The sequence below is a fragment of the Erinaceus europaeus genome, chromosome 1 (assembly GCF_950295315.1).
Source record: "Erinaceus europaeus chromosome 1, mEriEur2.1, whole genome shotgun sequence".
NCBI classification, from domain to species: Eukaryota; Metazoa; Chordata; class Mammalia; order Eulipotyphla; family Erinaceidae; genus Erinaceus; species Erinaceus europaeus.
Window position 1 is genome coordinate 107,953,622 of NC_080162.1, and position 27,749 is coordinate 107,981,370.

General features: G+C 41.0%; 1 protein-coding gene across 1 annotated transcript in view; it reads right to left on the bottom strand.

Annotated features, from left to right (window-relative positions):
* Positions 1-25,795, bottom strand: part of TM9SF3 (transmembrane 9 superfamily member 3) — a 69,749-nt gene extending 43,954 nt beyond the window's left edge. The window contains exons 1-2 of the mRNA XM_007532631.3: positions 25,511-25,795; positions 13,220-13,415 (exon numbers count right to left, since the gene is read on the bottom strand). Of these exons, the coding sequence (XP_007532693.1) occupies positions 13,220-13,415; positions 25,511-25,606 (292 nt within the window). The 5' untranslated portion in view covers positions 25,607-25,795. The remainder of the gene's footprint in view (positions 1-13,219; positions 13,416-25,510) is intronic.
* Between the last annotated feature and the right edge of the window lie 1,954 nt (positions 25,796-27,749).

The following is a 27,749-nucleotide window of genomic DNA, read 5'->3' on the forward strand; positions in this document are numbered from 1 at the left end:
TGCTAAAAAGACTTTCATACCTGAGACACCAAAGGTCCTAGATTCAATCCCCAACACCACAAAAAGCCAGAGCTCAGCAGTACTTTGGCAGGAAAAAAATTTTTTAAGTTTTCTAAAAAATGACAAAAAACACTTAAGTCCCATGAATGGACAGGGAAATAGCTTTCATTCTCCAAATGCATGAAAGGAACTGTTTTGTCTCCAATAATTCCCACAGAGCTTTTTTTTTTCTACCTTTCAGGCAGCAAAATAATTTAGCATTTTTGTAATGGCAAAAACAGGCTGAGTAGAGACTGAGTATACAAACATGGGATTGTGTAAGCAGGTTTCCTACAGCAGCAACTAGGAGGACTGGTACAAGAGTCCTCCCCCAAGTGGTGTTTCCATGAAGTAAAATAATGCACAAAGGGCAACTAGAGGGTGAGGTGAGAAGCAAAGGGGACCCAAGTTAGAGAAGCACCGCATGGCTGAAGGTGCTACGGCAGACCTCACAGCTATCTCTTATTGTTTTAGTCAGACGTTCTCAATAATTGCTACTATCAAAACAGTAGCTTCAAGTATAAAGTTCTGTGATATACAACATGACACTCATCTGCAAAAAGCTTTTAAGCTTGAATTTTCCATCTTCCCTTTACCAACTATCAGCTTTCTCCCTACAAAGGGGCCACAGAATGATCCCCATCTCCCTACCTCTCCTCCTATCATACCTCACAGCTTCCTTCTCGGAAGTGCCAGCATTCTTTTCCGCACTTTCTTCTGACACCTAGACCTACAGCACTAATACTTTTGTATGAGAATTACAGTAAAGGAAACCAGGTATTTAGAGGCATATCCATAACTGATTATACCCTTTTTATTTATATAGAATTGGCATTACCAAAGAATTCTAACACATTTTAAGAATATAGTTTTCCACTTATATTACAAAGGAAATCACTAGTTTTATTAAACTATGTACATATAAGTCATGCATCACTTAATGATACTTCAGCTAACAATAGGCTAGATACACGATGATGATCCCAAACAGGCTATACCATATAGCCTAAGTGTGTACTAGACGATACCATTTAAGTTTATGCAATTAAACTCTATGACATTCACACAATGAGAAAAATCACTTTTAATAATGATTTTGCAAAATCACTTTTTTTTTTTTTGGCAAAACATATTCCCCTAAATGACATATGACTGTTTACCCATCTATCCGGAAATGGAGTGTGTGTCTGTAGGAAGAAAACACCAGTACAAACAAATAAAATTTTGAGAAAACCTCAGGAAGATTGACAGGGAGTTCAGGAAGAGTATATTTTACAAATATGGAATCTAGAAAAATAAATATTGTCATAAAAGGGAAAAACCATCACTGCTACAGGTGTTTCTAATTTTTATCCCTGAACCTGGAACCTCATACATGCATGATCTTACCATTCCCAGGCTAAATTTTTCATTCAAGAAGAGAGACAGAGACAGATACAGACAGACACCAGACCAGCACCCCTCACCCCGTGGTAGTCCCGTATGGTACTGGGGCTCAAACCTGGGCCACACATGTGGTGAGCTACCTCTCTGGCTCCTTCCAGGAATTTCTAAAGTGCCTTGAATGATCATCTATTAATGAAACTCCTCTTGTAGGAATGTAGGCAAATTTAAACATAGTAATTGAAAGCCTTGTTGCTCAACTAAAATAACGCTTCTCTCAGTAGGGAGCCAGTTTGAGAATAATGAATGTAATATACTGAATATGACGAATCACGATTCAGCATTTTAAACAACTAGAAAGATCTTAGTATCTATCACCCTAAGGCAATACTTAAAGATTATAATAGAGGGATATGCCTTCTTCAGATGAAATAGCTACAAATTCTTAAGAGAACAAAGCTAAGATTTTACCAATGCCAATACTTCTTGGGGGGAAGGGAGAGAGAATAATACTGAAAGCATAAAGAGGCAAATGTTAATGGAGAATGGAAACTACATACCAGTAAGAATAAGTCTGTCATCAATTCACAACACTCCAGACTAGCAGCTGAACTGGCAGTAAAAGCATTGAAAAAAGAATGATTATCATTCATGAGTTCTCTAAGAATACATCATGTTTGCTTTTGTTTACTTTCTCTTTTGATAATATTACTAAATTGGAAAATTAGAAATATTCTATCTCAAATTCAGCACTTACTAAGATCCTCTTGAAGTCACAGGCAAATTAATAAACAAGCAGAAACATAAGCTTTTATCTGGTTCCACTATTTACTATGTTAATAAAAGCAAGAAATTTAACCTCAATGAACCTCAGTTCCTCAAATGCGAAACAGGTAACAAGTATGTCATCTCCTTCCCAAGTTATGTTAAAGGATTAAAATGTCAACATATTCCCAGTGTTAGGTTTCTTGGGGCCACAGACCTCTTTGAGAATGCAATGAAAGTGGTATCTCCTTTGCCCTCCCCCAAATGCACAAACAAAATTAAGAGTATAATTTTAGAGTGCCCATGTATGCCTGGGGCCAGAGCATCTGGTTCAAGCCAATGATACCACATAGCGCTGAAATGCAGGAAACATTCAAAAATGGCTCCATTAATTTATTTTCCCCTAATGAACCGAGGAGACTGCTATAGCAGTTTTCAACCATTGATTAACTGACCAAGCTGACTGACTGGCAGTATAAGTTACACAATTTAAACCACACGGCTACTTGGCAGCCTATATCAAAAGTTGTCTTAAAAATGTTTATTCTCTAGATGCCAAGAAGGTGGCTCAGCAGTGGAACTGTGCCTAACACATGTGAGGCCCTGGATTCTCTCCCCAGCACCACCTAAGAGCTATACAGACAAATGAATCAACCCCATGGATGGTGGAGTATTGTTCTCCCACTCCAAAAAAATAAATAAACTGGGCTAGAGTGGTGGTGATTCACAGTAGAGCCCATACATAAGGCTCTCAGTTATAAGCTCATAGAAAAAATGTTTATACTCGGGAGTCGGGGGATAGCACAGTGGGTTAAGCGCACGTGGCGTAAAGCGCAAGGACCAGGGTAAGGATCCTGGTTCGAGCCCCCGGCTCCCCACCTGCAGAGGAGTTGCTTCACAGGCGGTGAAGCAGGTCTGCAGGTGTCTGTCTTTCTCTCCCCCTCTCTGTCTTCCCCTCCTCTCTCCATTTCTCTGTCCTAGCCAACAACGACAACATCAAGAACAATAACAATAACTGCAACAACAACAAAAAAAAAATGGCAACAAAAAGGAAAATATAAAAAAATTAAAAAAAAATGTTTATACTCTTTGATTTAGTAATTCCACTTCTGGAATCCATCTTAATGGGGACAGGAGAAAGCTCACTTGGTAAAGCATGCACCTCACCATACAGTAGAAGGACTGGGCTCATGGCCTGGCAACATGCAGAAGCATCAAGGGAGCTCCGTGGATGGTAGAGTGGTGGCATGGTATTTCCTGTCAGTGTGTCCCTCCCTCTTTCCTCAAAACCCAATTCTCTCCACGCTTCCCCATCCCCAAAATAAAAATAATAGTGGAACCAGGGAGTCTGCTTAGCAGTGGTATCACACATATATGAGACTTTGGGTTAATTCCTTGGTGTATCACAAAAAAAAAAAAAAAAAAACCCTCAAGAAAAGATTTACAGATGTATTAAAATTTCTAGGACAGCCAAATTAATTGTTACTTCTAATAGCAACAAAACACACACAAACACACACAGAAAAAGTAACCAGAATTTATTTCAATTCATACCCCAAGAAGAAATATAACCAGAATATATCTTTCAAAGTTAAAAAATGTCTAACTGAGGGTCGGGCGGTGGCGCAGTGGGTTAAGCGCATGTGGCGTAAAGCGCAAGGACCGGAGTAAGGATCTTGGTTCGAGCCCCCGGCTCCCCACCTGCAGGGGAGTCGCTTCACAGGCAGTGAAGCAGGTCTGCAGGTGTCTGTCTTTCTCTCCCCCTCTGTCTTCCCCTCCGCTCTCCATTTCTCTGTCCTATCCAACAACAAACAACATCAACAATGGCAATAATAATAACCACAATGAGGCAACAAAAGGGGGAAAAATGACCTCCAGGAGCGGTGGATTCATGGTGCAGGCACCGAGCCCAGCAATAACCCTGAAGGGGAAAAAAAAAAAAAGTCTAACTTACAGAATGCCATGTAAACATATTTTGAAAGAGTAAATTAATGATATGAAGATAAGAACTTAAGATTAAAAATTCACTGTAAGTAACTTATTTAGTGTTTAGAGTAGCATCTGGTATAAAAAACTTTATGTGCTCATTAAATAACCTTTACATCACATATATAATATGTATCCAATTAAAAAAATAATGTGTGTAGCACAAAGGGTTAAGAGCACGTGGCGCGAAAAGCAAGGACAGATGTAAGGATCCAGTTCAAGCCCCGGGCTCCCCACCTGCAGGGGAGTCGCTTCACAGGCGGTGAAGCAGGTCTGCAGGTGTCTATCTTTCTCTCCCATCTCTGTCTTCCCCTCCTCTCTCCATTTCTCTCTGTCCTATCCAACAACAATGACATCAATGACTACAACATGGGTAACAAAAGGGAAAATAAGTAAATATTTAAAAAGACCATACCATTAAAAAATTAATTACTAAAAAAAAATATATAAATAATGTGAATAATGTAAACACCCAGTGATAACAGTGGTGGTAAAAGAAAAAAAATGTTGATGGCAACTATATTGAAGTTGTCCTTCTGTAATTTCTAAATTTTGTATATTGAGTTTTGTTAACAATCAGAAAAATACATTCCTTCTAAAACAAAAATACAGACATCAGTCAAGAGAAAGTCTTCAATGGTTTAAATAAGAACCTCTAAGACCATGCTTACAAAGCTTGCAATTAGCACAAGATTTTTTAAAAAATCACAAATTATCAACAGTTAAGATTCAATACAAAATTCTTTGTATTCTTTGGCTGCTATTAATAGGACAAAATATTATGTGAGGTTCCTCAAGTTCCAAGTAAACAAGGCAAATTAACCATACTGTATTTTTTTTCTCCCTGAACTGCATTAAAATGCCAATAAAGGATTAATAAAGATGTAGGTATAAGAACAAAAAAGGGGAAGAATAATGAAGAAAATTCTTCAAGTGTTCCAGGAGGTGGCACAATTGATAAAGTATTGGACTCTCAAGCACAAGGACCAGAGTTCAATCCCCGGCAGCATGTGTACCAGAGTGATGTCTGGTTCTTTCTCTCTCCTATCTTTCTCATTAATAAATAAATAAATCTTTAAAAAAAAAAGAGGCAATTTAAAAATAATAATAAAATCAGTTAAGACTTTTTTAATTTCTTTATTGAGGAATTAATGGATTATCATCAACAGTAAAATAAAACACAATAGTTTGTACATGTATAACATTTCTCAGTTTACCACATAACAATTCAAAACCCACTGGGTCCTCCTCTGTCTTCCAGGACTTGAATCCCAACCCACCCCCACCCCAGATTCTTTTACTTAGGTACAGTACACCAACTCCAATCCAAGTTCTAACTCCAGTCCAAGCTCTGCTTTGTGTTTTCCCTTCTGATCCTGTTTTTCAACTTCTGAGTGAGATCATCCTATATGTGTCCTTCACTTTCTGACTTATCTCAATATGATGCTTTCTAGCTCCATCTAAGATGAAGTGAAGGTGAATTCATCATTTTTAATAGTTAAGTAATATTCTATTGTGTATATATACCAGAAGTTGCTCAGCCACTCATCTGTTGTTGGACATCTGGGTTGCTTCCAGGTTTTGGCTATTACAAAATGTGCTGCTATGAACACAGGTATATACAAATCATTTTGGATGGGTGTGTTGGTTTCCTTAGGATATATCCCCAGAAGAAGAACTGCAGGGTCATAGGGTAGGTCCACTTCTAGCCTTCTGAGAGTTTTCCAGACTGTTCTCCACACAGGTTGGACCAATTGACATTCCAAACAGCAAGAGGGTTTCTTTGTCCCCACAACCTCTCCAGCACTTGTTACTACTACCATTTCTGATGTATGACATTCTCACAGGAGTGAAGTGGTATCTCATTGTTGTCTTTATTTGCATTTTTCTGATAATCAATGCCTTGGAGCATTTTTTCATGTTTACTGGCCTTTTGGATCTCTTCTATGGTGAATATTCTGTTCATTTTTGGATAGGGCCATTTGTTTTCTTGTTGCTGAGTTTGGTGAGATCATTATATACTTTGGCTATTAGCCTCTTGTCTGATGTACGGCATGTAAGGATCTCTCATTCTGTAAGGAGTCTCTTTGGTTAGTAGTGTGCAGAATCTTTTTAATTTGATATAGTCCTATTGGTCTATTTTTGTTTTAGTCTTCTTTGTAATTGGGTTTGCATCACTGAAAGTGCCTTTAAAATTTAGATGAAAAAGAGTTCTGCCAATATTTTCCTCTAAGTATTTGATAATTTCTGGTCTAACGCAGTAAGTTTCTGAAAAATGGAAAACACTGTCCTGGGAAGTAGTGCAGTGGGCACTCAAGTATGACTGCCCAAGTTTGATCCTCATTGCATGTTCCAGATTGATACTCTGGTTCTCTCCTCTTTTCCTTTATTAATTAAGTAAATCTTTTTTAAAAATGAAGGCAAAAGAAAGATGACAAATAACTATTAGTTAAGCAGAGAACACTAAGAGAGGAGAGAAAACACCAAGGGAAGGTGCCACAGAACTCAAGTAATACTCAGGATGTAGAAGCACCACAAATGTGCACAAGCAGAGCTGATTACATAGGAGACCTATTTTAAAAAAAGTTTATGGATAGGTTGGATGGGTAGATTCCCTCACCCACCCATCACAAAGCTAGATAAACCCCCCAACAACCCTGCAGTCGACAGAGACACTTTGGCCTAGAGAACCTCACTGAAGATGCTCAAGAGTCAAGGAGAGTAGGAAATGTGGGATTTAGAAAAGATTACCTTAATTAAAAAAATAAAACTACATACAGGAGTCGGGAGGTAGTACAGCGGGTTAAGTGCAGGTGGTGCAAAGTGCAAGGACCAGTGTAAGGATCCTGGTTCGAGCCTCCAGCTCCCCACCTGCAGGGGAGTCACTTCACAGGCAGTGAAGCAGGTCTGCAGGTGTCTTATCTTTCTCTCCCTCTCCTCTCTCCATTTCTCTCTGTCCTATCTAACAACAATGACATCAATAACAACAATAGTAACAACAATAAAAACAAGGGCAACAAAAGGGAATATTTTTTTTAAAAACTACATACAGGCTGAGTTCTAGGACTTGCTACTTTTTTGTATTACTCCCTTTTGTTGCCCTTGTTTTTTACTGTTACAGTTACTATTTTTGATGTTGTTATTGCTGTTGTATATGACAGAGAGAAATGGAGAGGAGGGGAAGACAGAGAGGGGGAGAGAGAGACAGACACCTGCAGACCTGCTTCACCACTTGTAAAGTGACTCCCCTGCAGGTGGGAAGCCAGGGGCTTGAACTGGGATCCTCACGCCATTCCCTGCGCTTTGCACCACCTGCGCTTAACCTGCTGAGCTACCGGCCAACTCCCAGGACCTGCTACTTTTTCAAGTACTCCTGGCAATCAAGCCTACACTACACAATGGTTCAAAGTTTAAACTCTAGGACTGAGGGCTGCCTTAGTGGTATAGTACATACCTTACATGAGTGAGGCCCTGAGTGCAATGCTTGACACTAGACTTAGCTATGTTCTCAGTTAAAACAAACAAAAAACTCTCACTCTACCACTAGAATGCCTAGGTCCAATCCTTACTCTGCCACCTATAAGTCCTTGAGCAAGCTATTTAACCTCTGGGCCCCAGCCTCCTCATCTGACACAATTATCTTCAGGGTGAAAACTATCAAAACTGAGAATTTCAGAGAGGACTCTAACAGTCCTTGCAATGTCTTTATTTCTATAGTACTTTTAATATAGCACTTCACCTTAGAGAAGAAACACTTCTAATTTTATTACTTTCTAAATGTTAGGATATTCAAGAAAGATAATTGTCAACTGAAGTTAAATAACATAAGTGGAGGAAAGTTACCCATAGACTACCCATTTTTCAATGATTAACACCTTTCATTATACTGCAAGAATTTTCAAAGAAGGGGAAGGGTGAATAGTGACCTACCTCTCCTGATTAGAAATTACTATTTCAGATCACCTAATGGCTATAATGAACCAATTAACATACAGAGCAAGTATATGTGACCTGCTTAGGTGCTAGGCAAATTACTAAGATTTACTGTGTCTTTATAGCTGAGGAATGAACAGTGAACAAAAATGTTATTTCCCTGCCCTAGTGGAACTAGCCAAACTACATGTGAAATTAGTATCGCAACTTGAGGGTAAATCAAATCCTGCTATCAACAGACTAACTTAATATTCCATAACTGCTAACAAAGGATCATGTTGAAACTAACAGCACTAATAACTCATGCTGTGTGCTATTAGTGTTCATAATAATAACTATTTCTTAAGTATAAAATACATACCAGGAAAGCTGATAAATGCTCTTCAAGTCTTTTATCATTTACATATGATGATTCTAGGGGCTGGGTGGTGGCACACCTGGTTGAGTACATGTTACCTACCATGTGCAAGGACCTGGGTTCAAGCCCCCAAACCCCACCTACAGGAAGGAAGCTTAACTAGCAGAGAAGCTGTGCTGCAGATGTCTCTCTCTCTCTCCCTCTCCTCTCAATTTCTGTCCTATCAATTTTTTTTTTAATTTTGAAAAAAATACGTAATGATCCTATCATGTGCCTCGTTTCACAGATAAGGAAAATGAGATCAAAGAGGCTGAACAGTAGCAAAGAACTTGTAATATGTAAGGCCCTGGGTTCATTCCAGAACACAACATATGCCAGAGCAAAGCAGTGTTCTAGTCTGTTTTCTTTCTCATAAATTTAATCTTTAAAAAGAAAAGAAATAAACACCTGAGGAAGATGGGTCCTGATACTGGGGAAGCTTGGAACATTCTTACTCATGACCACAGAATGTGAGCTCGGATCTATAGGGAGGGATGCAGAGATCACATAGGCTCCTAAGCTGAATATGAGCCCCAGATCACATCAGATCTATGGGGTTTACAGTCAACAATATTAATACACCTTTCCCATACTGTCTTCCCTGATCCAGCTTTCTGGTCTTTTTTCCAGCCATGACATCATCTCCTCAGACAATTAACTTGGATCCATCTGCATATCAGATGTCAGGCTCAGAAAGAAGAGAAAAGAAAAGAAAAGAAAAGAAAAGAAAAGAAAAGAAAAGAAAAGAAAAGAAAAGAAAAGAAAAACCTAGTATAGCCACAGGCCCTTTGGAATATAACTAAAACAGGCTTATTAGCTATCTATAAAACAGAGACCCTCAAATCTTCATCTGCACTATTCCAGGCTTTAGGCTCATAATTATTCAACAATTTATTTGACTTTATATGTTAACTCTTTTTTCAGCCACCAGGTTCCAGATGATGGTTCCAGATTATGCCAAATGGACTTCCCTGGCCAGACGACCAATGTGTCCTGGAACCCCGCTTCCCCAGAACCCCATCCCACTAGGGAAAGAGAGACAGGCTGAGAGTATAGATCAACCTGTCAACACCCATGTTCAGCAGGGAAGCAATTACAGAAGCCAGACCTTCCACCTTCTGCATCCCACAATGACCCTGGATCCATACTCCCAGAGGGATAAAAATAGGGAAGCTATCAGGGGAGGGGATGGGATATGGAGTTCTGGTGATGGAAATTGTGTGGAGTTGTACCCCTCGTATCCTTTTTTTTTTTTTTCAGGTATCCTTTTTGTAAATAAATTTAAAAAAAAAAAAAGCTATCCATAAAATATTAAGTGGGAGAGTCAAGCAGAAAGCTCATCCAGTAATGTACCCATACCTTACCTTGTGGGAAGTCCCAGGTTCAAAAGCTAATACCACATGGTACACCACAGCACCAGGAACATTCTGGATGATAAGAGCACTGCTATGGTATTTCTCCCTCTCTACTTCTGTCTAACAGCCTATCTTTTCATGAAATAAAATGGGTGAAAAAGTCAGCTTGGAAAAGGCAAAATTATGTTTGTGAGGTCCTGGCATTGCTTAAAAAAGCTTAAGAGGTATCCTACATTAGAGTTAAGATTAAGACTATGCTAATTCTATACAGTGGTCTATTCAGCACCTTTCATTATATGTAGCAATACTAATTCAGTTAGCCTAACAGAATCTACTAGGCTAAAAGCAAAAAGGTATATGTATGTATATCACTAGTCTGTGTGTGTGTGTGTGTGTGTACACATATATATGGGTTTTTTTCCTGGCTTCACAGTATTTGCAAAATTTGATGTTCTTATTTAAATATGGCTATATAAGGACATTTAGGATGGAGGAGACGGGTGTGTGTGTGTGTGCACAGCATAATATTTATGCAAAAAGACTTTCATTCCTGAAGCTCTGAAGCCCCAGGTTCAATCCTAGTACCACCATAAATCAGAGTTGAGCAGTGCTTTGGTAAAAAAAACAGAAAACAAAAAGAAATCTTTAACACTTAAAGGACCAAACTATGTTAGTATTTCCATAGTTCACATAGCGACAACAGTTCTGATTTTCCATGACATTAGCCTGATGTGATCAACCTCGGACAAATCATTCGTCTCTGGCCCTCCCTGAGAAGGCATTCTTTATTTTATTATTTATCTTTATTTATTGGATAGACACAGCCAGAAATTGAGATGGAAGGGAGAGACAGAGAGAGAAGGAGAGGGGCTGGGTGGTGGCGCGCCTGGTTGAGCGCACAAGTGACAGTGCACAAGGACCCAGTTTTGAGCCCCCGGTCCTCCCTAGCAGGAGGAAAGCTTTGCGAGTGGTTAAGCAGTGCTGCAGAAGTCTCTCTCCCTCTGTATCTCCCCCTACCCTCTCAATTTCTGTCTCTATCCAACAAATAAAGATAATTTAAAAACTATATATTTTTTAAGAGGGGGGAAGGAGATAAGACACCTGCAGACCTGCTTTACCACTCGTGAACCTTACCACTCGTGAAACTTTCTTCCTCCAAGTGGGGACTGGGGGCTAGAACCCAGGTCCTTGTGCACTGTAACATATTCATTCAACCAGGTGCACCACCACCCAGCTCCCTCAGATGGCATTCTCTAAGAAACATTCCACATTTAAAATTCCATGATAACATAAGTAGCACCAGAAAACCTTATAAAGAAAGTACTTGTTAAAGCATGATCAGCTTGACCATGACAGACAAAATCTAATCATTGTTTCCTATTTCATCCTGGCCATTTGCTTAAACAGCTCCTTTAACAGCATATCCATGCCAGAGGTACAGAGCTGACCAGGAACCACCTGTTCTTAAACAATGACTGGCCTTTTTTTTTTTTTTAATTTAATCTAAAAGTGCTGAGTCTAAAAGGAATTTATCTCACTGTTATAGCCTATGAAAACTTTATTTAAACCCTTTCTATTTCATCTTCAAGCAAACTAATAAAACAGTAAAGGTAAAGACAGCTGAATGTATACTAATTTAGTAAAGGGAGAGTTCTTCAAAATGATTAAATCTTGTCCAAAGTAGTACAGGATGACTCAGGGTTTTTACCTATTCTCTCTGGTTCTTTGTTAACAATCTATAAATGTGCACCAAATATGGAAAAGGACATAGCAGGTAAACATAATATTATGCTTCTCAAAAGAAATAAAGAAGTTGTGGTCCAGGAGGTAGCACAGTGGATAAAGCATTGGTCCTGAGTTTGATCCCCGGCAGCACATGCACCAGATTGATGGCTGGTTCTTTCTCTATCTTTCTCATGAATAAATAAATAAATTCTTTTAAAAAAATAAAAAGAAAGAAGCCACATACTCTGTTTTCTCCTTATGTGATTAAACACTGAAGTTGATTAAAATACAAGCCTCAGGGCATTTTTACAATTCATAAAGTTAAAGACCAGGTCACTATAGCCTAAATATAAATATGAAAAAAAAAAAAATATATATATATATAAATATATATATATATATATGACATAGGTTCATAATCAAACCCCAGAAAAAAATTACAGAAACAAAGAATAATATATATGCTTATTTTCAACAACAAAATTATTCTAAAACAATAAAATTTAATAAATGAAATGTAAGCTTTAAAATATTTTTATTTTACATTTTAAGTTAAAAGCTGTTCATTACACATAAATAATGAAAACAAAACTAATAAACAACTTTACTAAAATCAATAAGGTAAAAGAAATAGTATTAAAATCCAGTTTCTGCTGATTAGTCAACTAAGTGGCTGAGTGACATAGCTCACTCAGCTAGCAGAATGTATTTCTAGCTGCTTGAGGCACTGGGTTCGATATCTGACACTATAAATGCTATGATCTCTGTCAAAAATTATGAACAAATCTTTAAAATTCAGAGTTCCTGGTTACAAGATCCATGTTCTATTAACAAATATAGGCCTCCAATCAAAAAAATCCTTTAGAAATTCAATTTTTCAGATTTCTGTGTACTAGGTTAAAAAATATCTATACAGGAAATACACTCTGTGACAAACTTCACATAGGAAAACAAAAAAGTATAAATACAATCAAAGGATCTGACAAAGGAAGAGTCCACAACATAAGGAAGTCTGAGGAACTTTTCCTTTCAATTTTTAACAAATCTTTGACTTAAAATATTTAAGTCTACACTATCTCACAGGTCTAAGCAAAAGCTAACATAAAACTAAGATGTATAATCTGAGCCAATGACACAAGCTTGAATTTACACAAAGATGTTACGTACTCCCATATCACAGCATATATATTTATCTCCACAACTCCAGAAAAGTCTTCTCTGGCCTCATAACTACCATCAATAGAGGGTTTACTAGAAAATACTTTTCAGAAAGAAGCCTGTTAGAGAAATATAATTTTATTAAGTTATTTTATAAACATTCAGCATCTTATGTTAGCTATTAAAACATTCTTCTAAATTCAATAAATATGTACATCAAAACACTTTATAGTTTATTAGCAGTGGTTCTGAACCAAGGGCAATTAGCAATGTCTGAAGACTTGTTTGGTGTCCTAATTGGGGAGAGCTACTGATATCTAATGAATGGGCAGAGGCAAAGGACTCTACTAAGTCACCCACTATGCACTGGACAGTGCCTCCTCAAAGAATTACGTGATCACAATGTCAACTGTAACACAGTTGAGAAACCCCAGTCTACAACCTCCTTTGCAATTATAGACAACTCGGGACTACTTACCTTTGAATTTAATGTCCAGGCCACTAAATTCCAATTCAACTCCTTGAAGTGCTTCTCCCAGAGTTTCATGGTAATGGCTAATACTTTTTTTTGACCCCACACAGAATGGAAGTGAAAAGTACTTATATGTCTCTTGGCGATTGTGATAGGGTCCAACAGTATTCATCCATAAGACCACTTCTTCTTTATCTTGATACTGAAACAAACAAAACCAAATATGAATTTAAAAATTCAGGAGGACCTATATCCAAGTCCCTGGTACCATATCCCATGTGCACCATGCACAGCACCAGGGAGAGAGCTTCATGAATGGTGGTATGATGCCTCTCCTTTCCTATCTGTCACTACCTGAAATTAAACAAACATACAAAAAAAAAAAAAAAAAAGTCCATAGGGATAAGTAGAATTGCTCAGGTGCAAGAGCTGATGCTAAAAAATAAACACAATTTTTAATTAGATTCAAATTAAGGGGATATCTGCTATTCGTTCTAAAGTATACAGTTTCTGAGAAGAAATAAAAGTGCTGAAAGTTTGTTTTAATCTGGTGACCAATGGCTACTCCTTAAATATGAAACTCAAGTGAAATTATTAAAATTATCTCCTTTGATTACGGTCTCAGGCAAATCTACCTTTTCTAAACTGTTTTACATAATGTTTTGTTTACAAAAAAAGACAATGGCTCACAGATATGATGGGCCTAGACCTCGAATAAATCTCTCTCTTCATTGTTACTGGTCATTTCATCATAGATAGACCCCTTTGTGGGCCCCCATAAGACCCCTTTGTGGGCCCCCATAGGACCTTGCCCTCAGCTTGGATCAACAATGGTAGAGAATGTTCCATCCTCCAAAGGGAGGCTGGACAACATACTCTATGCTACACCTGAGGAAGATGGGTCGTGATATTGGGGCAGCTTGGAACGCTCCTACTTATGACCACAGAATGTGAGCTCAGATCCACAGGGATGCAGAGGTCATATAGGCTCCTAAGCTGAATATGGGCCCCAGATCACATCAATGGGGTTCATAGTCAACAATATTTATACACCTTTCCCATATTAGGGAGCTACTCTCTTCCCTGATCCAGCTTTCTGGTCCTTCTTCCATCCATGACATCATCTCCCCAGACAATAACTTGGATCTACCTGCATATGAGATTTCAGGCTAAGGCAAAAAAAAAAAAAAAAAAAAGAAAGAAAGAAAGAAAGAAAGAAAGAAAGAAAGAAAAGGAAAAAGGGGAAAAAACCACTAGTATAGCCACAGGCCCTTTGGAATATAATTAAAATAGGCCTACTAGCTATCTACAAAATGGAGGGCCCCCCAACTCTTCATCTGCACTATTCCAGCCTTTATGTCCATGATTGGTCAACAATTTGTTTGGCTTTGTATGTTAACTCTCTTTTCAGCCACCAGGTTCCAGATGCTAGCATGATGCCGACCAGACGTCCCTGGACAGGCAACCCCACCAATGTGTCCTGGAGCTCTGCTTCCCCAGAGCCCTTGCCCACTAGGGAAAGAGAGAAACAGGCTGGGAGTATGGATCAACCAGTCAACACCCATGTTCAGCAGGGAAGCAATTACAGAAGCCAGACCTTCAACCTTCTACATCCCACAATGACCGTGGGTCCATACTCCCAGAGGGTTGAAGAATAGGAAAGCTATCAGGGGAGGGGATGGGATACAGAGTTCTGGTGGTGGGAATTGTGTCAAGTTGTACCCCTCTTATCCTATGGTTTAGTCAATGTTTCCTTTTTATAAATAAAAAATTTAATAAAAAAATAGGAAAGCTATCAAGGGAGGGGATGGGATATGGAGCTCTGGGGATGGGCACTGTACCTCTCATCTTATGATCTTGTCAATATTTCCATTTTATAAAATAAATAAAAGAATTTTAGTAAAAAAAAATGAATGGCTCATAAAAGTACAGTTATACTTGAGATGTGTACTATCAAATACTTGCAAGCCTAAAATCAATGATTCATCATGCTAACAAATGACAAAGAGAGGTGAAACAAAATCAGTCAATTTAAAAAAAAAACTTGGTTAAGCACACATGACACAAAGTGCACAGACGGGCTTAAGGACATCGGCTTAAGGATTCTGGTTCGAGCTCCCAGTGCCCCACCTGCAGGGGGGTCGATTCACAAGGGATGAAGCAGGTGTCTTATCTTTCTCTCCCCCTTTCTGTCTTCCCTTCTCTCTTGATTTCTCTCTGTCCTAGCCAACAACAGCAATGACAATAACAAGGGCAACAAAAACGGAAAAAATTGGCCTGCAGGAACAGTGTATTCCTAGTGCAGGCACTGAGCCCATGATAACCCTGTAGGCAAAAAAAAAAAAAAAAAAAAAAAAAGGCCTCATGTTAATCAATAAAAATTCCAGGAGGTAACATCTCCAAGAAACACAAAGAAAATTCTATTTCCTCTCTAGTCTTTTCTTTTTTTTTATTAAATTTTTTTTTAATATTTACTTTATTTATTCCCTTTTGTTGCCTTTTGCCCTTCTGTTTTATTGTTGTAGTTATTATTGTTGTTGTCATTGTTGGATAGGACAGAGAGAAATGGAGAGAGGAGGGGAAGACAGAGAGGAGGCGAGAAAGATAGACACCTGCAGACCTGCTTCAACCACCTGTGAAGCGACTCCCCTGCAGGTGGGGGGCTGGGGTTCAAACCGGGATCCTTATGCCTATCCTTGTGCTTTGCGCCACCTGCGCTTAACCTGCTGTGCAACAGCCCGACTCCCATCTCTCTAGTCTTTTCTTTGGATGATCATCAGCCAAAAAAAAAAAACAAAGAGAAATTACTAAAACAAGAGAAACGAAAGCCAGACTTTGAAAACTTGACAGTATTCATTCAAGCCATCTTTTTTTTTTCTTTAATCAGCCTGGAAAACATGTACTATAAGCCTATTTCTTTGAATAACTATGGCTCTAGGCCGTATTATTCAAAAATGTTTATATTACATTGCTCTTATGCAGACTCTGCCACAAGATAAAGTCAAGACATCAGCTGTTTTTTAAGAAAAAAATGTCTTAAAATATCTTGAAAGTAGAAAACACTGGGCCTACAAGATAGTTTCTGCTTTACCATGTGTGACACAGGTTCAAACATGGCCTAAGGGTGGTATTACTGGATAACGTAATCTCATTTTTCTATGTTTATGGACTTTCCACAGTTTCCCAAAGGTGCTGCACCAGTTTGCATCCCCACCAGCAATGTAGCCGAGTTCTCTTTTCTCCACAACCTCTCCAACACTTGTCCTTTCCAGGTGTGTTGATGGAAGCCATTCTCTCAGGTGTGAGATGGTATCTCAGTGTGATTTTATTTTACATTTCTCTAATGATAAGTGAAGTGGAACATTTCTTCATGTGACTGTGGGCCATGTGTATCTCTTCTTTAGAAAACTGCTGGGAGTCGGGCGATAGCGCAGTGGGTTAAGCGCATGCAGTGTGTAAGGATCCCGGTTAGAGCCCCCAGCTCCCCACCTGCAGGGGAGTCACTTCACAGGCGGTGAAGCAGGTCTGCAGGTGTCTGTCTTTCTCTCCCCCTCTCTGTCTTGCCCTCTTCTCTCCATTTCTCTCTGTCCTATCCAACAACGACATTAATATCAACAACAATAACTACAACAATAAAACAACAAGGGCAACAAAAGGGAATAAATATTCAAAAAAATAATTTAAAAAATTAAAAAAAAAAGAAAACTATAATTCTTTTTGCTGATATGATGAATTATATTGATTTGCAAATGTTAAAACATCCCTATTTCCCAGGGATGAACCCCTCTTGGTCTTGGTGAATTATTCTCTTGATATGTTGTTGGATTCAATTAGTCAAGATCTTGTTCAGGGTCTTCACATCAATGTTCATCAGGGATACAGGATTTCCTTTCTTCTCCTTTAAAGCTGCTGAAACTCCTTAAGCTCCCCCACTCCAAGGAAGAGGGAGTGGTAAGATTCTTTCCTCCTGGAGGCCAGGCAGTGGCATACCCCATTAGGTGCACATAATGTGCAAGGACCTGGGTTCTAGCACCCCTCACCAATCTCCCATCCTGCTCCCCACCTGCAGCTGGAACGCTTCACGAGCAGTAAAGCAGGTCTGCAGGTGTCTCTCTGTCTCTCCCGAAACCTTTTTTTCTTTTTTTAGTCCTCACCAGCACTTCACTACTCCAGGACAGCTTTTTCAGCTACAGAGAGGGAAAAACACCACAGCACCAAAGATTCCTCCAGTGCAGTGAAGACCAGACTCCAACCTGGGCACACACATGGCAAAGCAGGCACCCTCCCAAGTGAGCTATCTTACCAGTCCTCTAGAAAGCTCCTTTTAAATACTTCCCTTGGAAAAACTCAAGTTGGGTAACCATGTCCTGTGGAGAAGCAATTACAAAAGCCAGAAGTCCCACCATCTGCATCCCAAAAAGAATTTTGGTCCATACTCCCAGAGGGGGGAGAAATGTTAGGGGAAGATGACCAGAGAGCTCTGAACTTCAACTTCATCAGGACCCAGAGAGAGAAGAGAAAAAAAGGAAAGACATTCAGAAGTAATAATAGGTTTAGGTGTGACTTAGAAAGGAAAAGAAGGCAAGACCATGGGGGGGGGGGAGAGGGGGCAAATACATAGAAATATAGATAAATAGTTATAGAAATAATACTCAGCCTATACCTGCAACCTGGGAAGAACACTGTAGCTTCCAATGGGAATACCGAACTCTGATGGTAGGAACAGTGTTGAATTATGTTATCTTAGAATATTGTAAGTCAATATTAAGTCACTAATAAAATTTAAAAAGGAAAGAAGAGAAAAGAAAAACTCAAGTTGAATAGTCACACTGAAAAAGATAAAAGTTTTACAACTGCAGTAACCACTAGAAGGGGAGAAAGAAAGCAAGGAGACAGAGCAACAGACGCCGGGCATGGCAGCAATGCAGTCCAAGAAGACTCCCTGAGAAGTACCCGAATAAGGAAGTCATTGTGCACCTGGAGGTCCTAGGTTCATTGACCAGTTGGGGTAGATGATTACATTATGGGGGGCCAGGCAGTGGCGCCACCTGGTGGAGTGCACACATTCATATTAGCATCATTAGCTAACACTTAATAAGCACATACTATTTGCTAGACATAGTTCTAAGGTCTTTACACAAATATTTAATTCTCTCAAAACTCTAGTTATGGGCTGGAGAGACAGCATAATGGTTCTGCTAAAGACTTTCACGTCTGAGGCTCTGAACTGAGTAGCGCTTTGGTCTTTATCTCTATATCAAACTAAAAGAAATAATAATATTATATACATTAAAATACTAAAAGTTGGAGACTGAGCGGGAGTGCAGCAGGTTAAGTGCACATGGCGAGAAACACAAGGACTGGAATAAGGATCGTGGTTCAAGCCCCGGCTCCCCACCTGCAGGGGGGTCGCTTCACAGGTGGTGAAGCAGATCTGCAGGTGTCTATCTTTCTCCCTCCCCCTCTTGATTTCTCTGTCCTATCCAACAACAAGGACAACAAGGAAGGCAACCAAAAAATGAGGGAAAAATGGCCTCCAGGAGCAGTGGATTTGTGGTGCAGGCACCAAGCGCCAGTGATAATCCTGGAGGCAAACAAAAATTAAGTCTAGTTACATTTTCCCATTTTACAGATTTTTTAAAAATGCTAAATTACAGTTGATAAATTGTCCAAGATCCATCCCAAGTTTAGAACTACATTTTCGCTAAGCTCTAGGCAGCCTTATTAGCAGCAAAAGCAAAAATCAAAGTATGAAAAGATACACTTCTTCTAGCATTTGCCCTTCTTCCGTAGCCAGTTAACAGCGTCAGGTTGAGCCTGATGTAAAGTTTCGAGACCTCCTTTGAATCTGGAGAGGTGGCAGTCGTTGACTTAAACAAAGCAACTAAACACAGTACTGAATAATGAACAACTTTCCCATTTAAATCTTTAATCTGCCCTAAAGTACGTTGGGGGGGGGGCTTTAGGGGATTGGGAGACAGCATGCTGGGTAGAGCACAAACATGACCACGCATGAGGACCCAATTACAAGCCCCTAGCCACCACATAGGAGAACCGCATAGAAGGGGAGGTTTTATAAGCAGTGAAGTAATGCTGTGGTATTCTGCTCCTTCTCTGTTTTTCCCTATTTGTCTTTTACCATCGGGGGGTGGGGAGAGGAAGCATGCAGCCAGAGCCCCAGCAAAGCTCTAGTGGCAAAGGAGGGCGGGGGGAATTAGTGCAGGAAAGGGGGGGGCGGGCAGGTGTTGGCGCACCTAGTTGAGCGCACATGTTACACTGCACAAGGACCCAGGTTCACGCCACCGGTCCCCACCTGCAAGGGGAAGCAGTGCTGCAGGTGTCTCTCTCTCTGTCTCCCCCTACCCTCTTTAATTTCTGGCTATCTCTACCCAATAAATAAAGATAATTTTTAAAAAGAAAGAAAAGGGAACAAACCCACCAATGAAGAAATGTGTTCCCTAATCTCAAAGGAAATGATCTTTATTCTCAAGAAATCACCACTGCTGAACCTTTCTTATTTAAATATTCTTTATGTGCTGGGAAAAGGAACAAAAAGAAGTCCCCCACATTGCTAGAGACCATGAATTAATTTTTCTCAGGAGGAACATACTTAAGGAGACTGATGTACTCATGTAAAATATGAATACAGAAGTCACAATTTATAGACAGGTTAAAGTCCAAAGTCTCAAAATAAACACCTAAATAGCATCATTTCCATGGAGTGGAGGTATCTGCACTACATACTTGGAAGCAAAATCCAAATCAAAAGTGTATCAGAAATCATAATTTCAATGCCTTCTAACTATTAACTTTTAATCATACACATAAAAATCTCAATACAAAATAAATAAGAAGTGTATTTTAGAGTAGTCTCCTGAGATAACTGCTCTTGCTCAAAATAGCTTTGTGGCTAAATAAATTTTGAGTCTGCCATAGAGTACAAATGAAAATAGAACAATGAATTATAGCATTGCCCAAAACTAGATCTTAGAGCACTCACAAATCCACTTATAGTAAATGGCTTATTCTCTTTATAAACCTTCAAATAAAATTTAAGAGTTCCTATATGACCAAAAGAGACAAAGAAAAAGGCTGTCACTTGTAAAGGTGACACACACACACACTGAAATCACTTGCAAGTGAGCCAATTCAGAGGCCAGAAGCAGGCACAGATGAGATCTTGCAACAATACCTACCAAAAGAACAGTGACTGCAGATGGGACTTTAGCCACAGTAGGGTACCGAAATAATAACAGCACCCCAAAGACTGCATCTTAAATGAATAGTGGTCTGAGTCTGTCCACCGTGCTACCCGCTTCTAACACTGCATATTCTTATCCCTGACAGTTCTCCAGTCCCTCAACAAACACTGATTTAAGACCGTTTAATGTGCCAAGCACTTTACATTTGTACAGAAGAAAAAAGTTTTTAACTTTGTCATCTTATGGCAAGAGAACCCAATAAAAGCCCAAGGCTATACTGCAAACCATAAAATGCTTTAAATTTCTTGTTCCCCTTATTACTGTTTTTTTTGTTTGTTTGTTTGTTTGCGCTGACATCTTTACATGGAGATTTTATGTACAAGACATGTAGAAAAAGATCTAGAGATTAGGAAACTCAGATTGTTTCTGTGTCCCTGGGCCAATCAAAGGTCTCCTCGGGACATTAGGAAAATCTCTGTTGACTAAATGATTTCAAATCATTCTAGTTCTAAAATTCTATGATTTTTAATTTGAAATATTTTAAAATAAATTATAATCTATCTTGATGCTTAAAAACCAGATAAGCAGGAAAAAACATCCAGTACTTTCATTCAGAGGATGTCTTTTTAACACCCTTTAATCACTAAGAGCCAGCTTTTCAAAAAAAAAAAAAAGTTAATTTTTATTTCAAACATTGACTTGTAATCCACACATGGATCAAATTTCAAATACTGAGAGGAACACACTTCATGTGTATTACATATATGTGTAGATGCACTCAAATTCAACAGCTTACTCCCTTTTCAATACCCTCCTGAGAATATTAGAGTTTTGGATTAAAAAAAAATTACATAAATTTATGATAGGAATCAAATGGTGAGCTGAATCCTGGCAGGCAGGTTGATTCAGAGAAATAGGCAGCTGGCAGAACCACATAAAGTAGTTACCCCATGTTAAGACCAGCTATAATATATTTTGTAGGGCCCTGTACGAAACAAAACTTGCAGGATCCCTTGTTCAAAAATTAAGAATGTTAAGGTAGTGACAGCAGATTAGAACTAGCAGTCTTTACATACACACACATTATGACTATACAGGTCAAATGCTCATTAAGTCAGTCAGTTCTAAACATCTGCAGCAGCAAACCCATTATAGATCTAGACTTGTACAACCACTCCTCTAAGCTCTTATAAATACTTTCAAATACTATCAATCCAAGTAACTACTAGATTTGGGACTGGGAGGTGGCACACCCAGTTAAGCACAAGGATCAGGTTTCAAGCTCCCCGGCCCCCCAGGAGCAGTGAAGTAGGAGGTACACTATCTGACATACTATCTCCCCATCCTCTTTCAATTTCTGTCCTCTCTAAAAAAAAAAAAAGGGGGGGGGTGGCCACCGGAAGCAGTGGATTTGTGGTGCTGGCACCAAGTCCCAGCAATAACACTGGTGGCAATAAAAGTAAATAACTGGGAGTCGGGCAGTAGCGCAGCGGGTTAAGCGCAGGTGGTGCAAAGCACAAGGACAGGTGTAAAGATCCCAGTTCAAGCCCCCGGCTCCCCACCTGCAGGGGAGTCACTTCATAGGCGGTAAAGCAGGTCTGCAGGTGTCTCTCCCCTCTCTGTCTTCTCCCTCCTCTCTGGATTTTTCTCTGTCCTATCCAACAATGACAGCAATAATGACGACAACGATAAACAAGGGCAACAAAAGGGAAAAATAAATTTTTAAAAGTACTTAAAAAAAAAAAACACAAAAAGTAAATAACTACTAGATTTAATACTAGGTGTTTTAAATTTTTTAAGGCTTATTTATGAGGAGAGAGAAACAGGGCATCACTCTGGCACAACTAATGTCAGGATCAAACTCAGGACCTCATGATTTAGAGTCTAAGGCTTTATCCACTGTGCCACCACTCAGTGCTGCTGTCCTATTTTTATTTTTTGAGAGTGACTTGACTTGTTAGTGGGGAGAGGGGGGTACCGATGGCGGAGATCACCCTGACACATGCAATGCCAGGATCTCATATTATGTTAGCCATTGTGTAGCTTCATAGGTATTGTTCTATTTTTATTTTAAAGGTTGTAGAACATATCCTACAGATCAATTCATACTGCTGGATTTTAAATACTAATCCTACCTCAATGGCTTTCTGGTCTCAGTCAAGTAACAACTTCTCTGGTGTTCTTAAGTTCAAATATCACCTATAAGAGGTACAATGAACCACAAGGAAATTTTAGTCTAGCTAAAGCCTCTAAATCACAATAGGCAGCCCCAAGACTATGTATGTTAAGTGGACCAAATAACTTTAAAAGGTTATACTTTAAATGGTTCAATTTTTATAAACTAGTTAGACTGTCTAACACATATTACTGTTAATACCTTAGCAGTTATATTTTTTATCTGGAAAGTCCTCGTAGAAAGTATAAAGAGCAAACTTTAACTTCTGAAGTATAATAATTCAATCCCACAAGTTATTTATTAAACAACCTACTGAACAACTTTCCCTTCGCAATTTATCTGTTCCACCTTCAGTATCTTTCTCGTTTCAATGGCTACAACTGCCTTCTTGGTTCATTTCATCACAGCTTTTTCAATATTGTTATCTGATTTAGATTAATGAATGCCTAGCTCTCAAAGAAACCTGGAAAATATTTGGCCAAAAGAAAAATGTATTTTAATTTTAGACATACCTTGATATTATTGCATAGCATCTTTGATTTTTAATTAGTAGTTAACAGAAACCCAACTAAGCACAATTTGATGCAGATATGAAATGGATTCTCAATCCTGTCCAGTAGTCATCACATATTAACATATTATCTCTAAAACCTTTATCAAATATTTATATTCAATTACTGACACGAAAATGAATTTATTAAGATTCCTGGCACTAAATTACAATTGTGAAAACTGTACTTACATTTTAATTCTGAGTTACTTTGAAGTCTTTATATACTTTCAGTGTGAGAGGATTTGCTTTCCTCATTTATAGCAGTTGCTATAAAATACATTTAAGAAGTAGACTACGGGACCTGGCGGTGGTGCAGCTGGCTAAGCGCACATAGCACATGGCGCAAAGCTCAAGGACCAGCGTAAGGATCCTGGTTCGAGCCCCTGGCTCCCCAGCTGCAGGGGGGTCACTTCACAAGTGGTGAAGCAGGTCTGCAGGTGTCTGTCTTTCCCCCTGTCTTCCCGTTCTTTCTCCATTTCTCTCTGTCCTATCCAACATCAATGGCAACAATAACAAGGGCAACAAAATGGGGGAAAATGGCCTCCAGGAATAGTAGATCCATAGTGCAGGCACCAAGCCCCCGAGATAACCCTGGAGGCAAAAAAAAAAAAAAAAAAAAAAGTAGACAACTAGACTTAACCTTGTATGCCTGAATGGTGGAACTACAGTTTAGAGAGTTCTGAGTTTTTTACACGGTAGCCCTCTGTATTTAAAATTTGAAAAACTATTAGTAATAACAGGATGCCTTTTGGAAAAGAACAGTTTTATACTTTGGCACAAGTTATCTGACAGAAATAGTAAAACGTAAATAGTCTAACTATATTTGCAAAAAGTCAGAAAAAGAAGTCGCTGATTTGAGATTTGTGCTTCTTAAAAAAAAAAAGTGATGTGTTTCTGTTACTGAAGGCAAAATACAACCAAAATTAACGCTTTTATTAGCTGAAGTCTAGCTCATCAGAGATTGGTGAAGTCCCTATTACCTACAAATAAAATCCGAAGTCGTGTCCATTACATAAGAATGACCATTTAGTTGGTGTATTGCACCAAAGTAAATGACTCTGGGGTGGGATGGGGGAGAGAGTACAGGTCCAAAAAGGATGACAGAGGACCTAGTGGGGGTTGTGTACTGTTATGTGTAAAACTGAGAAGTGTTATGCATGTACAAACTACTGTATTTACTGTCGAATGTGAAACATTAATCCCCCAATAAAGAAGTTGTTTTTTTTTTTTTTAATGACCATTTGTTTCCTTTCCTAAATCACCAGAAATGTCAGTCAGACTCTTGCAGATTCAGTGCATAAGCAACTTCTGGAGCAGTCATAAAAGTCGCAGAACTTTTCCTGACCCACCCACCCCTACACCACGCTGAACTCAGAGTCACAGCCCTAAAGTCAAAGTCACCTGTTAACATTCGTGCTGTGGTGTGAAAACGTCAATCCAACAGCTCCTGGCTATCCGAGGCCCAATGCACAAGGGGCAAGTGGCCGGTGGGCAGCCGGCAAGACCCAGGAACTCCAGACCCCTCAGCTCCAGTCACACGGAGCCCTCGGGAGGCGACCCTCCAAGCAGAGGGACAGGAGAGAGGAGAAAGGGGGAGAGGGCCAAGTTAGAAGGAGGGAGAGGAGGAGGATGAAAGAAGAGAGGAGGAGGGAGAGAGGTATGGAGGAGATAGGAGGAGGAAAAGGAGAAAGGAAGGGGAGGAGAAGCAGGAGGAGGCGAAGGAGAAGGAGAAGCAAGAGGAGGAGGAGGAGAAGGGCCTCCGAGCCGAGGACGGGCGGGCCGAGCGCGCAGACCCGAGTTAGGTGCTCTCACCCCAAGTCCAGCACGATCCTCCGCGCCTGGATTTTGATCCGGTTTGGGGAGGAGAAGGAAATCGAGGCGGTGAGGACCGTCAAGTGGCTATTTCCTGGTTGGAGAATGCCGGGTAATCGCGCTGCATCTGTCTCCCGCGGAGCCGCAGCCGGGACCCGGGGGAAGGGGAAGGGGGCAAGGGCTCCGGCACTCCAGCCCCGCGGGTCCCGCGGCCGCGGCAGGGGAGCCCCGACGACTCGGCCGACCCCTTGCCCGTCCCCCCCGGGGGCCCCCACTCCTCGGGGTGCGGCGCCATTTCGGTCCGGGTGGGGTGGGGTGGGAGGGAGAAAGAGGCCCAAGCAGCAGAGCAGCCGAGTCTGACCCCGGCAGCGCCCCGAAATGCCGCCGCCGCCGCCCCGCAGCTCCCGGGCCGCCGGCTCCGCCAGGCCCAACCGGAAGGCGCCTCCGGGCGGCTGCGGGGCCGCCGGACCGGGACCTCCAGGCCGCGCGGAGCCTGCGGGGGACGAGAGCTGCGGGAGCGGGCGAGAGACGGCCGCGCCGGGGGCCCCTCTCACCGTGTGCTCGTGCTCGTCCGCCCGGGCCCGGGGCAGCAGCAGCAGCAACAGCGCGGCGGCCGCCGCCACGCCGGGAACACCCGGCCGCGGCCTCATCCTCCGCGCTCCCACCGGCCCGGAGCCGGCCCACCGACTCCGACTCCTCCGCCGCCGCCGCGGCCGATTCGCATCCACGGGGCGCGGACAGACGCACGGGGCCCGGGCCCAGCCGCTGGCTCCTCCGCGCCGCCGCCGTCACCTCCCGCTCCCGAACCTCCCCCGCCCCCTGGCGCCTCCTCAGCCTCTTCCTCTGACTCAGCCACGTCATCCGGCCACCCCGGCACACGCCGGAAGTGCCTCGCGACGCGGGGCCGCAACCGCCGCCGGCTCCCGGCCTGGGAAGCGCGAGCTCGCTGCTGCCCCGCGCGCCGCCTCCCGATCGCCGGGCACTTCCGGCCACAGCGCCCGGGTTCGTGACCGCCGCGGTGGCGGTGACGGCAGCGGCTGGACCTCCACGTTCTCCTTTCTTCTCGGCTCCGAGAGTTGCGTGACTTTGGCCCTGAGCACTGACATTTTTCCGGCTGCATCTTTCTCGTCTATGAAACGGGGTCTGACCTGCAGCCTCTCCTAGGGGTTCAGCTCAAAAAAAAAAAAAAAAATTTTTTTTCTCGTCTTCCGCCTTCAGGCTCCTCCAGACACTAACATGGGAGACTGTTTAGCTTGCACAGGGTTCTTGGCTTATGTTTTCTAGCCACACGAGACTTTGCGTGCCCTGTCAGTACTTAAATAATTTTCTAGAATCACATCTCCCAGGCACTATTCGGATCCTTTTATGTGTATTGACTTATTTAATCATCGCAGAAGCCTTATGGATTAAGGATAAGCTACAGTAATATTAAACTGTTCGTTTTACAGATAAGGTAACTAAAGCACAGCATAAGTAGCTTGCTGAAAGCCTTTTTTTTTAAATTTTTTATTTAAGAAAGGATTAGTGAACAAAAGCATAAGGTAGGAGGGGTACAACTCCACACAATTCCCACCACCCAATCCCCATAACCCACCCCCTCCCATGGTAGCTTTCCCATTCTCTATCCCTCTGGGAGCATGGACCCAGGGTCGTTGAGGGTTGCAGAAGGTAGAAGGTCTGGCTTCTGTAATTGCTTCCCCGCTGAACATGGGCGTTGACTGGTCGGTCCATACTCCCAGTCTGCCTCTCTCTTTCCCTAGTAGGGTGTGTCTCTGGGGAAGCTGAGCTCCAGGACACATTGGTGGGGTCTTCAATCCAGGGAAGCCTGGCCAGCATCCTGGTGGCATCTGGAACCTGGTGATTGAAAAGAGAGTTAACATACGAAGCCAAAAAATTTGTTGAGCAATCATGGATCCCAAGCTTGGAATAGTGGAGAGGAAGTGTTAGGGAGGTACTCACTGCAAACTCTAGTGTAATCCTGCTTTCAGGTATATATTTTGCAGTAGTTTATGGATACGTGTGCACATAAGCTCTCTCTCACAGAAACTGGTGTATATCTAGGTTATGGGACTTTGTTAGAAAGTGAACTACCTGAGATGAAATTAGAGTGTACTATTAAAGGAAAGGTCTCACCCGAGTAATGAAGCTGAAGGGTTGTCATTCCACACGTGAAGTCTCTGGATACAGTCTGAGGTGAAGCATGTTGAGATGGCAATCGATGCTTTGGTTAGGTTGTGATTGGCGGATGCAATATTATTTGGTTTGGATTGGGAGATGCATACGGGAAAGTGGGCCCTATCCAAGGGTTCCAGGACTGGGGGAAGTAGGGGCTCTATAGTGAAGATGTGAGGTTCCTGCTGTCTTAGGGTTCAAAAAGACAATCGATAGTTAATTTTATCATCACATTATTTGTTAATTGGGTTAACTTTGAAAAGTCCCTTTGTTATGGTTTGCTGTACAGTACCCAGTACCTTATATATAGCTGTGCTATTGGAAGCTTCTAATCTACTTGGTCTAGGCTTTTGAGAGTCCGCATATCAAATACATAGCCTATATATTAAAAAGATTCAGTTTGTCTTTTGAGAAACTTTGAGACATACAATTGATTTCCCCCTTTCATATTAATTAACTACTGATTTATATGTCTACATTTTGCTAGGAGTGTACATAAACACCATTCCCACCACCAAAGGACTGTGACCCATCCCTCCCACCCACTCCCACCCCCCACTGGCCCAGGAAGCTACATGTCTACCCCTCACCACTGGGTTTTTACTTTGGTGCCCTACTTAC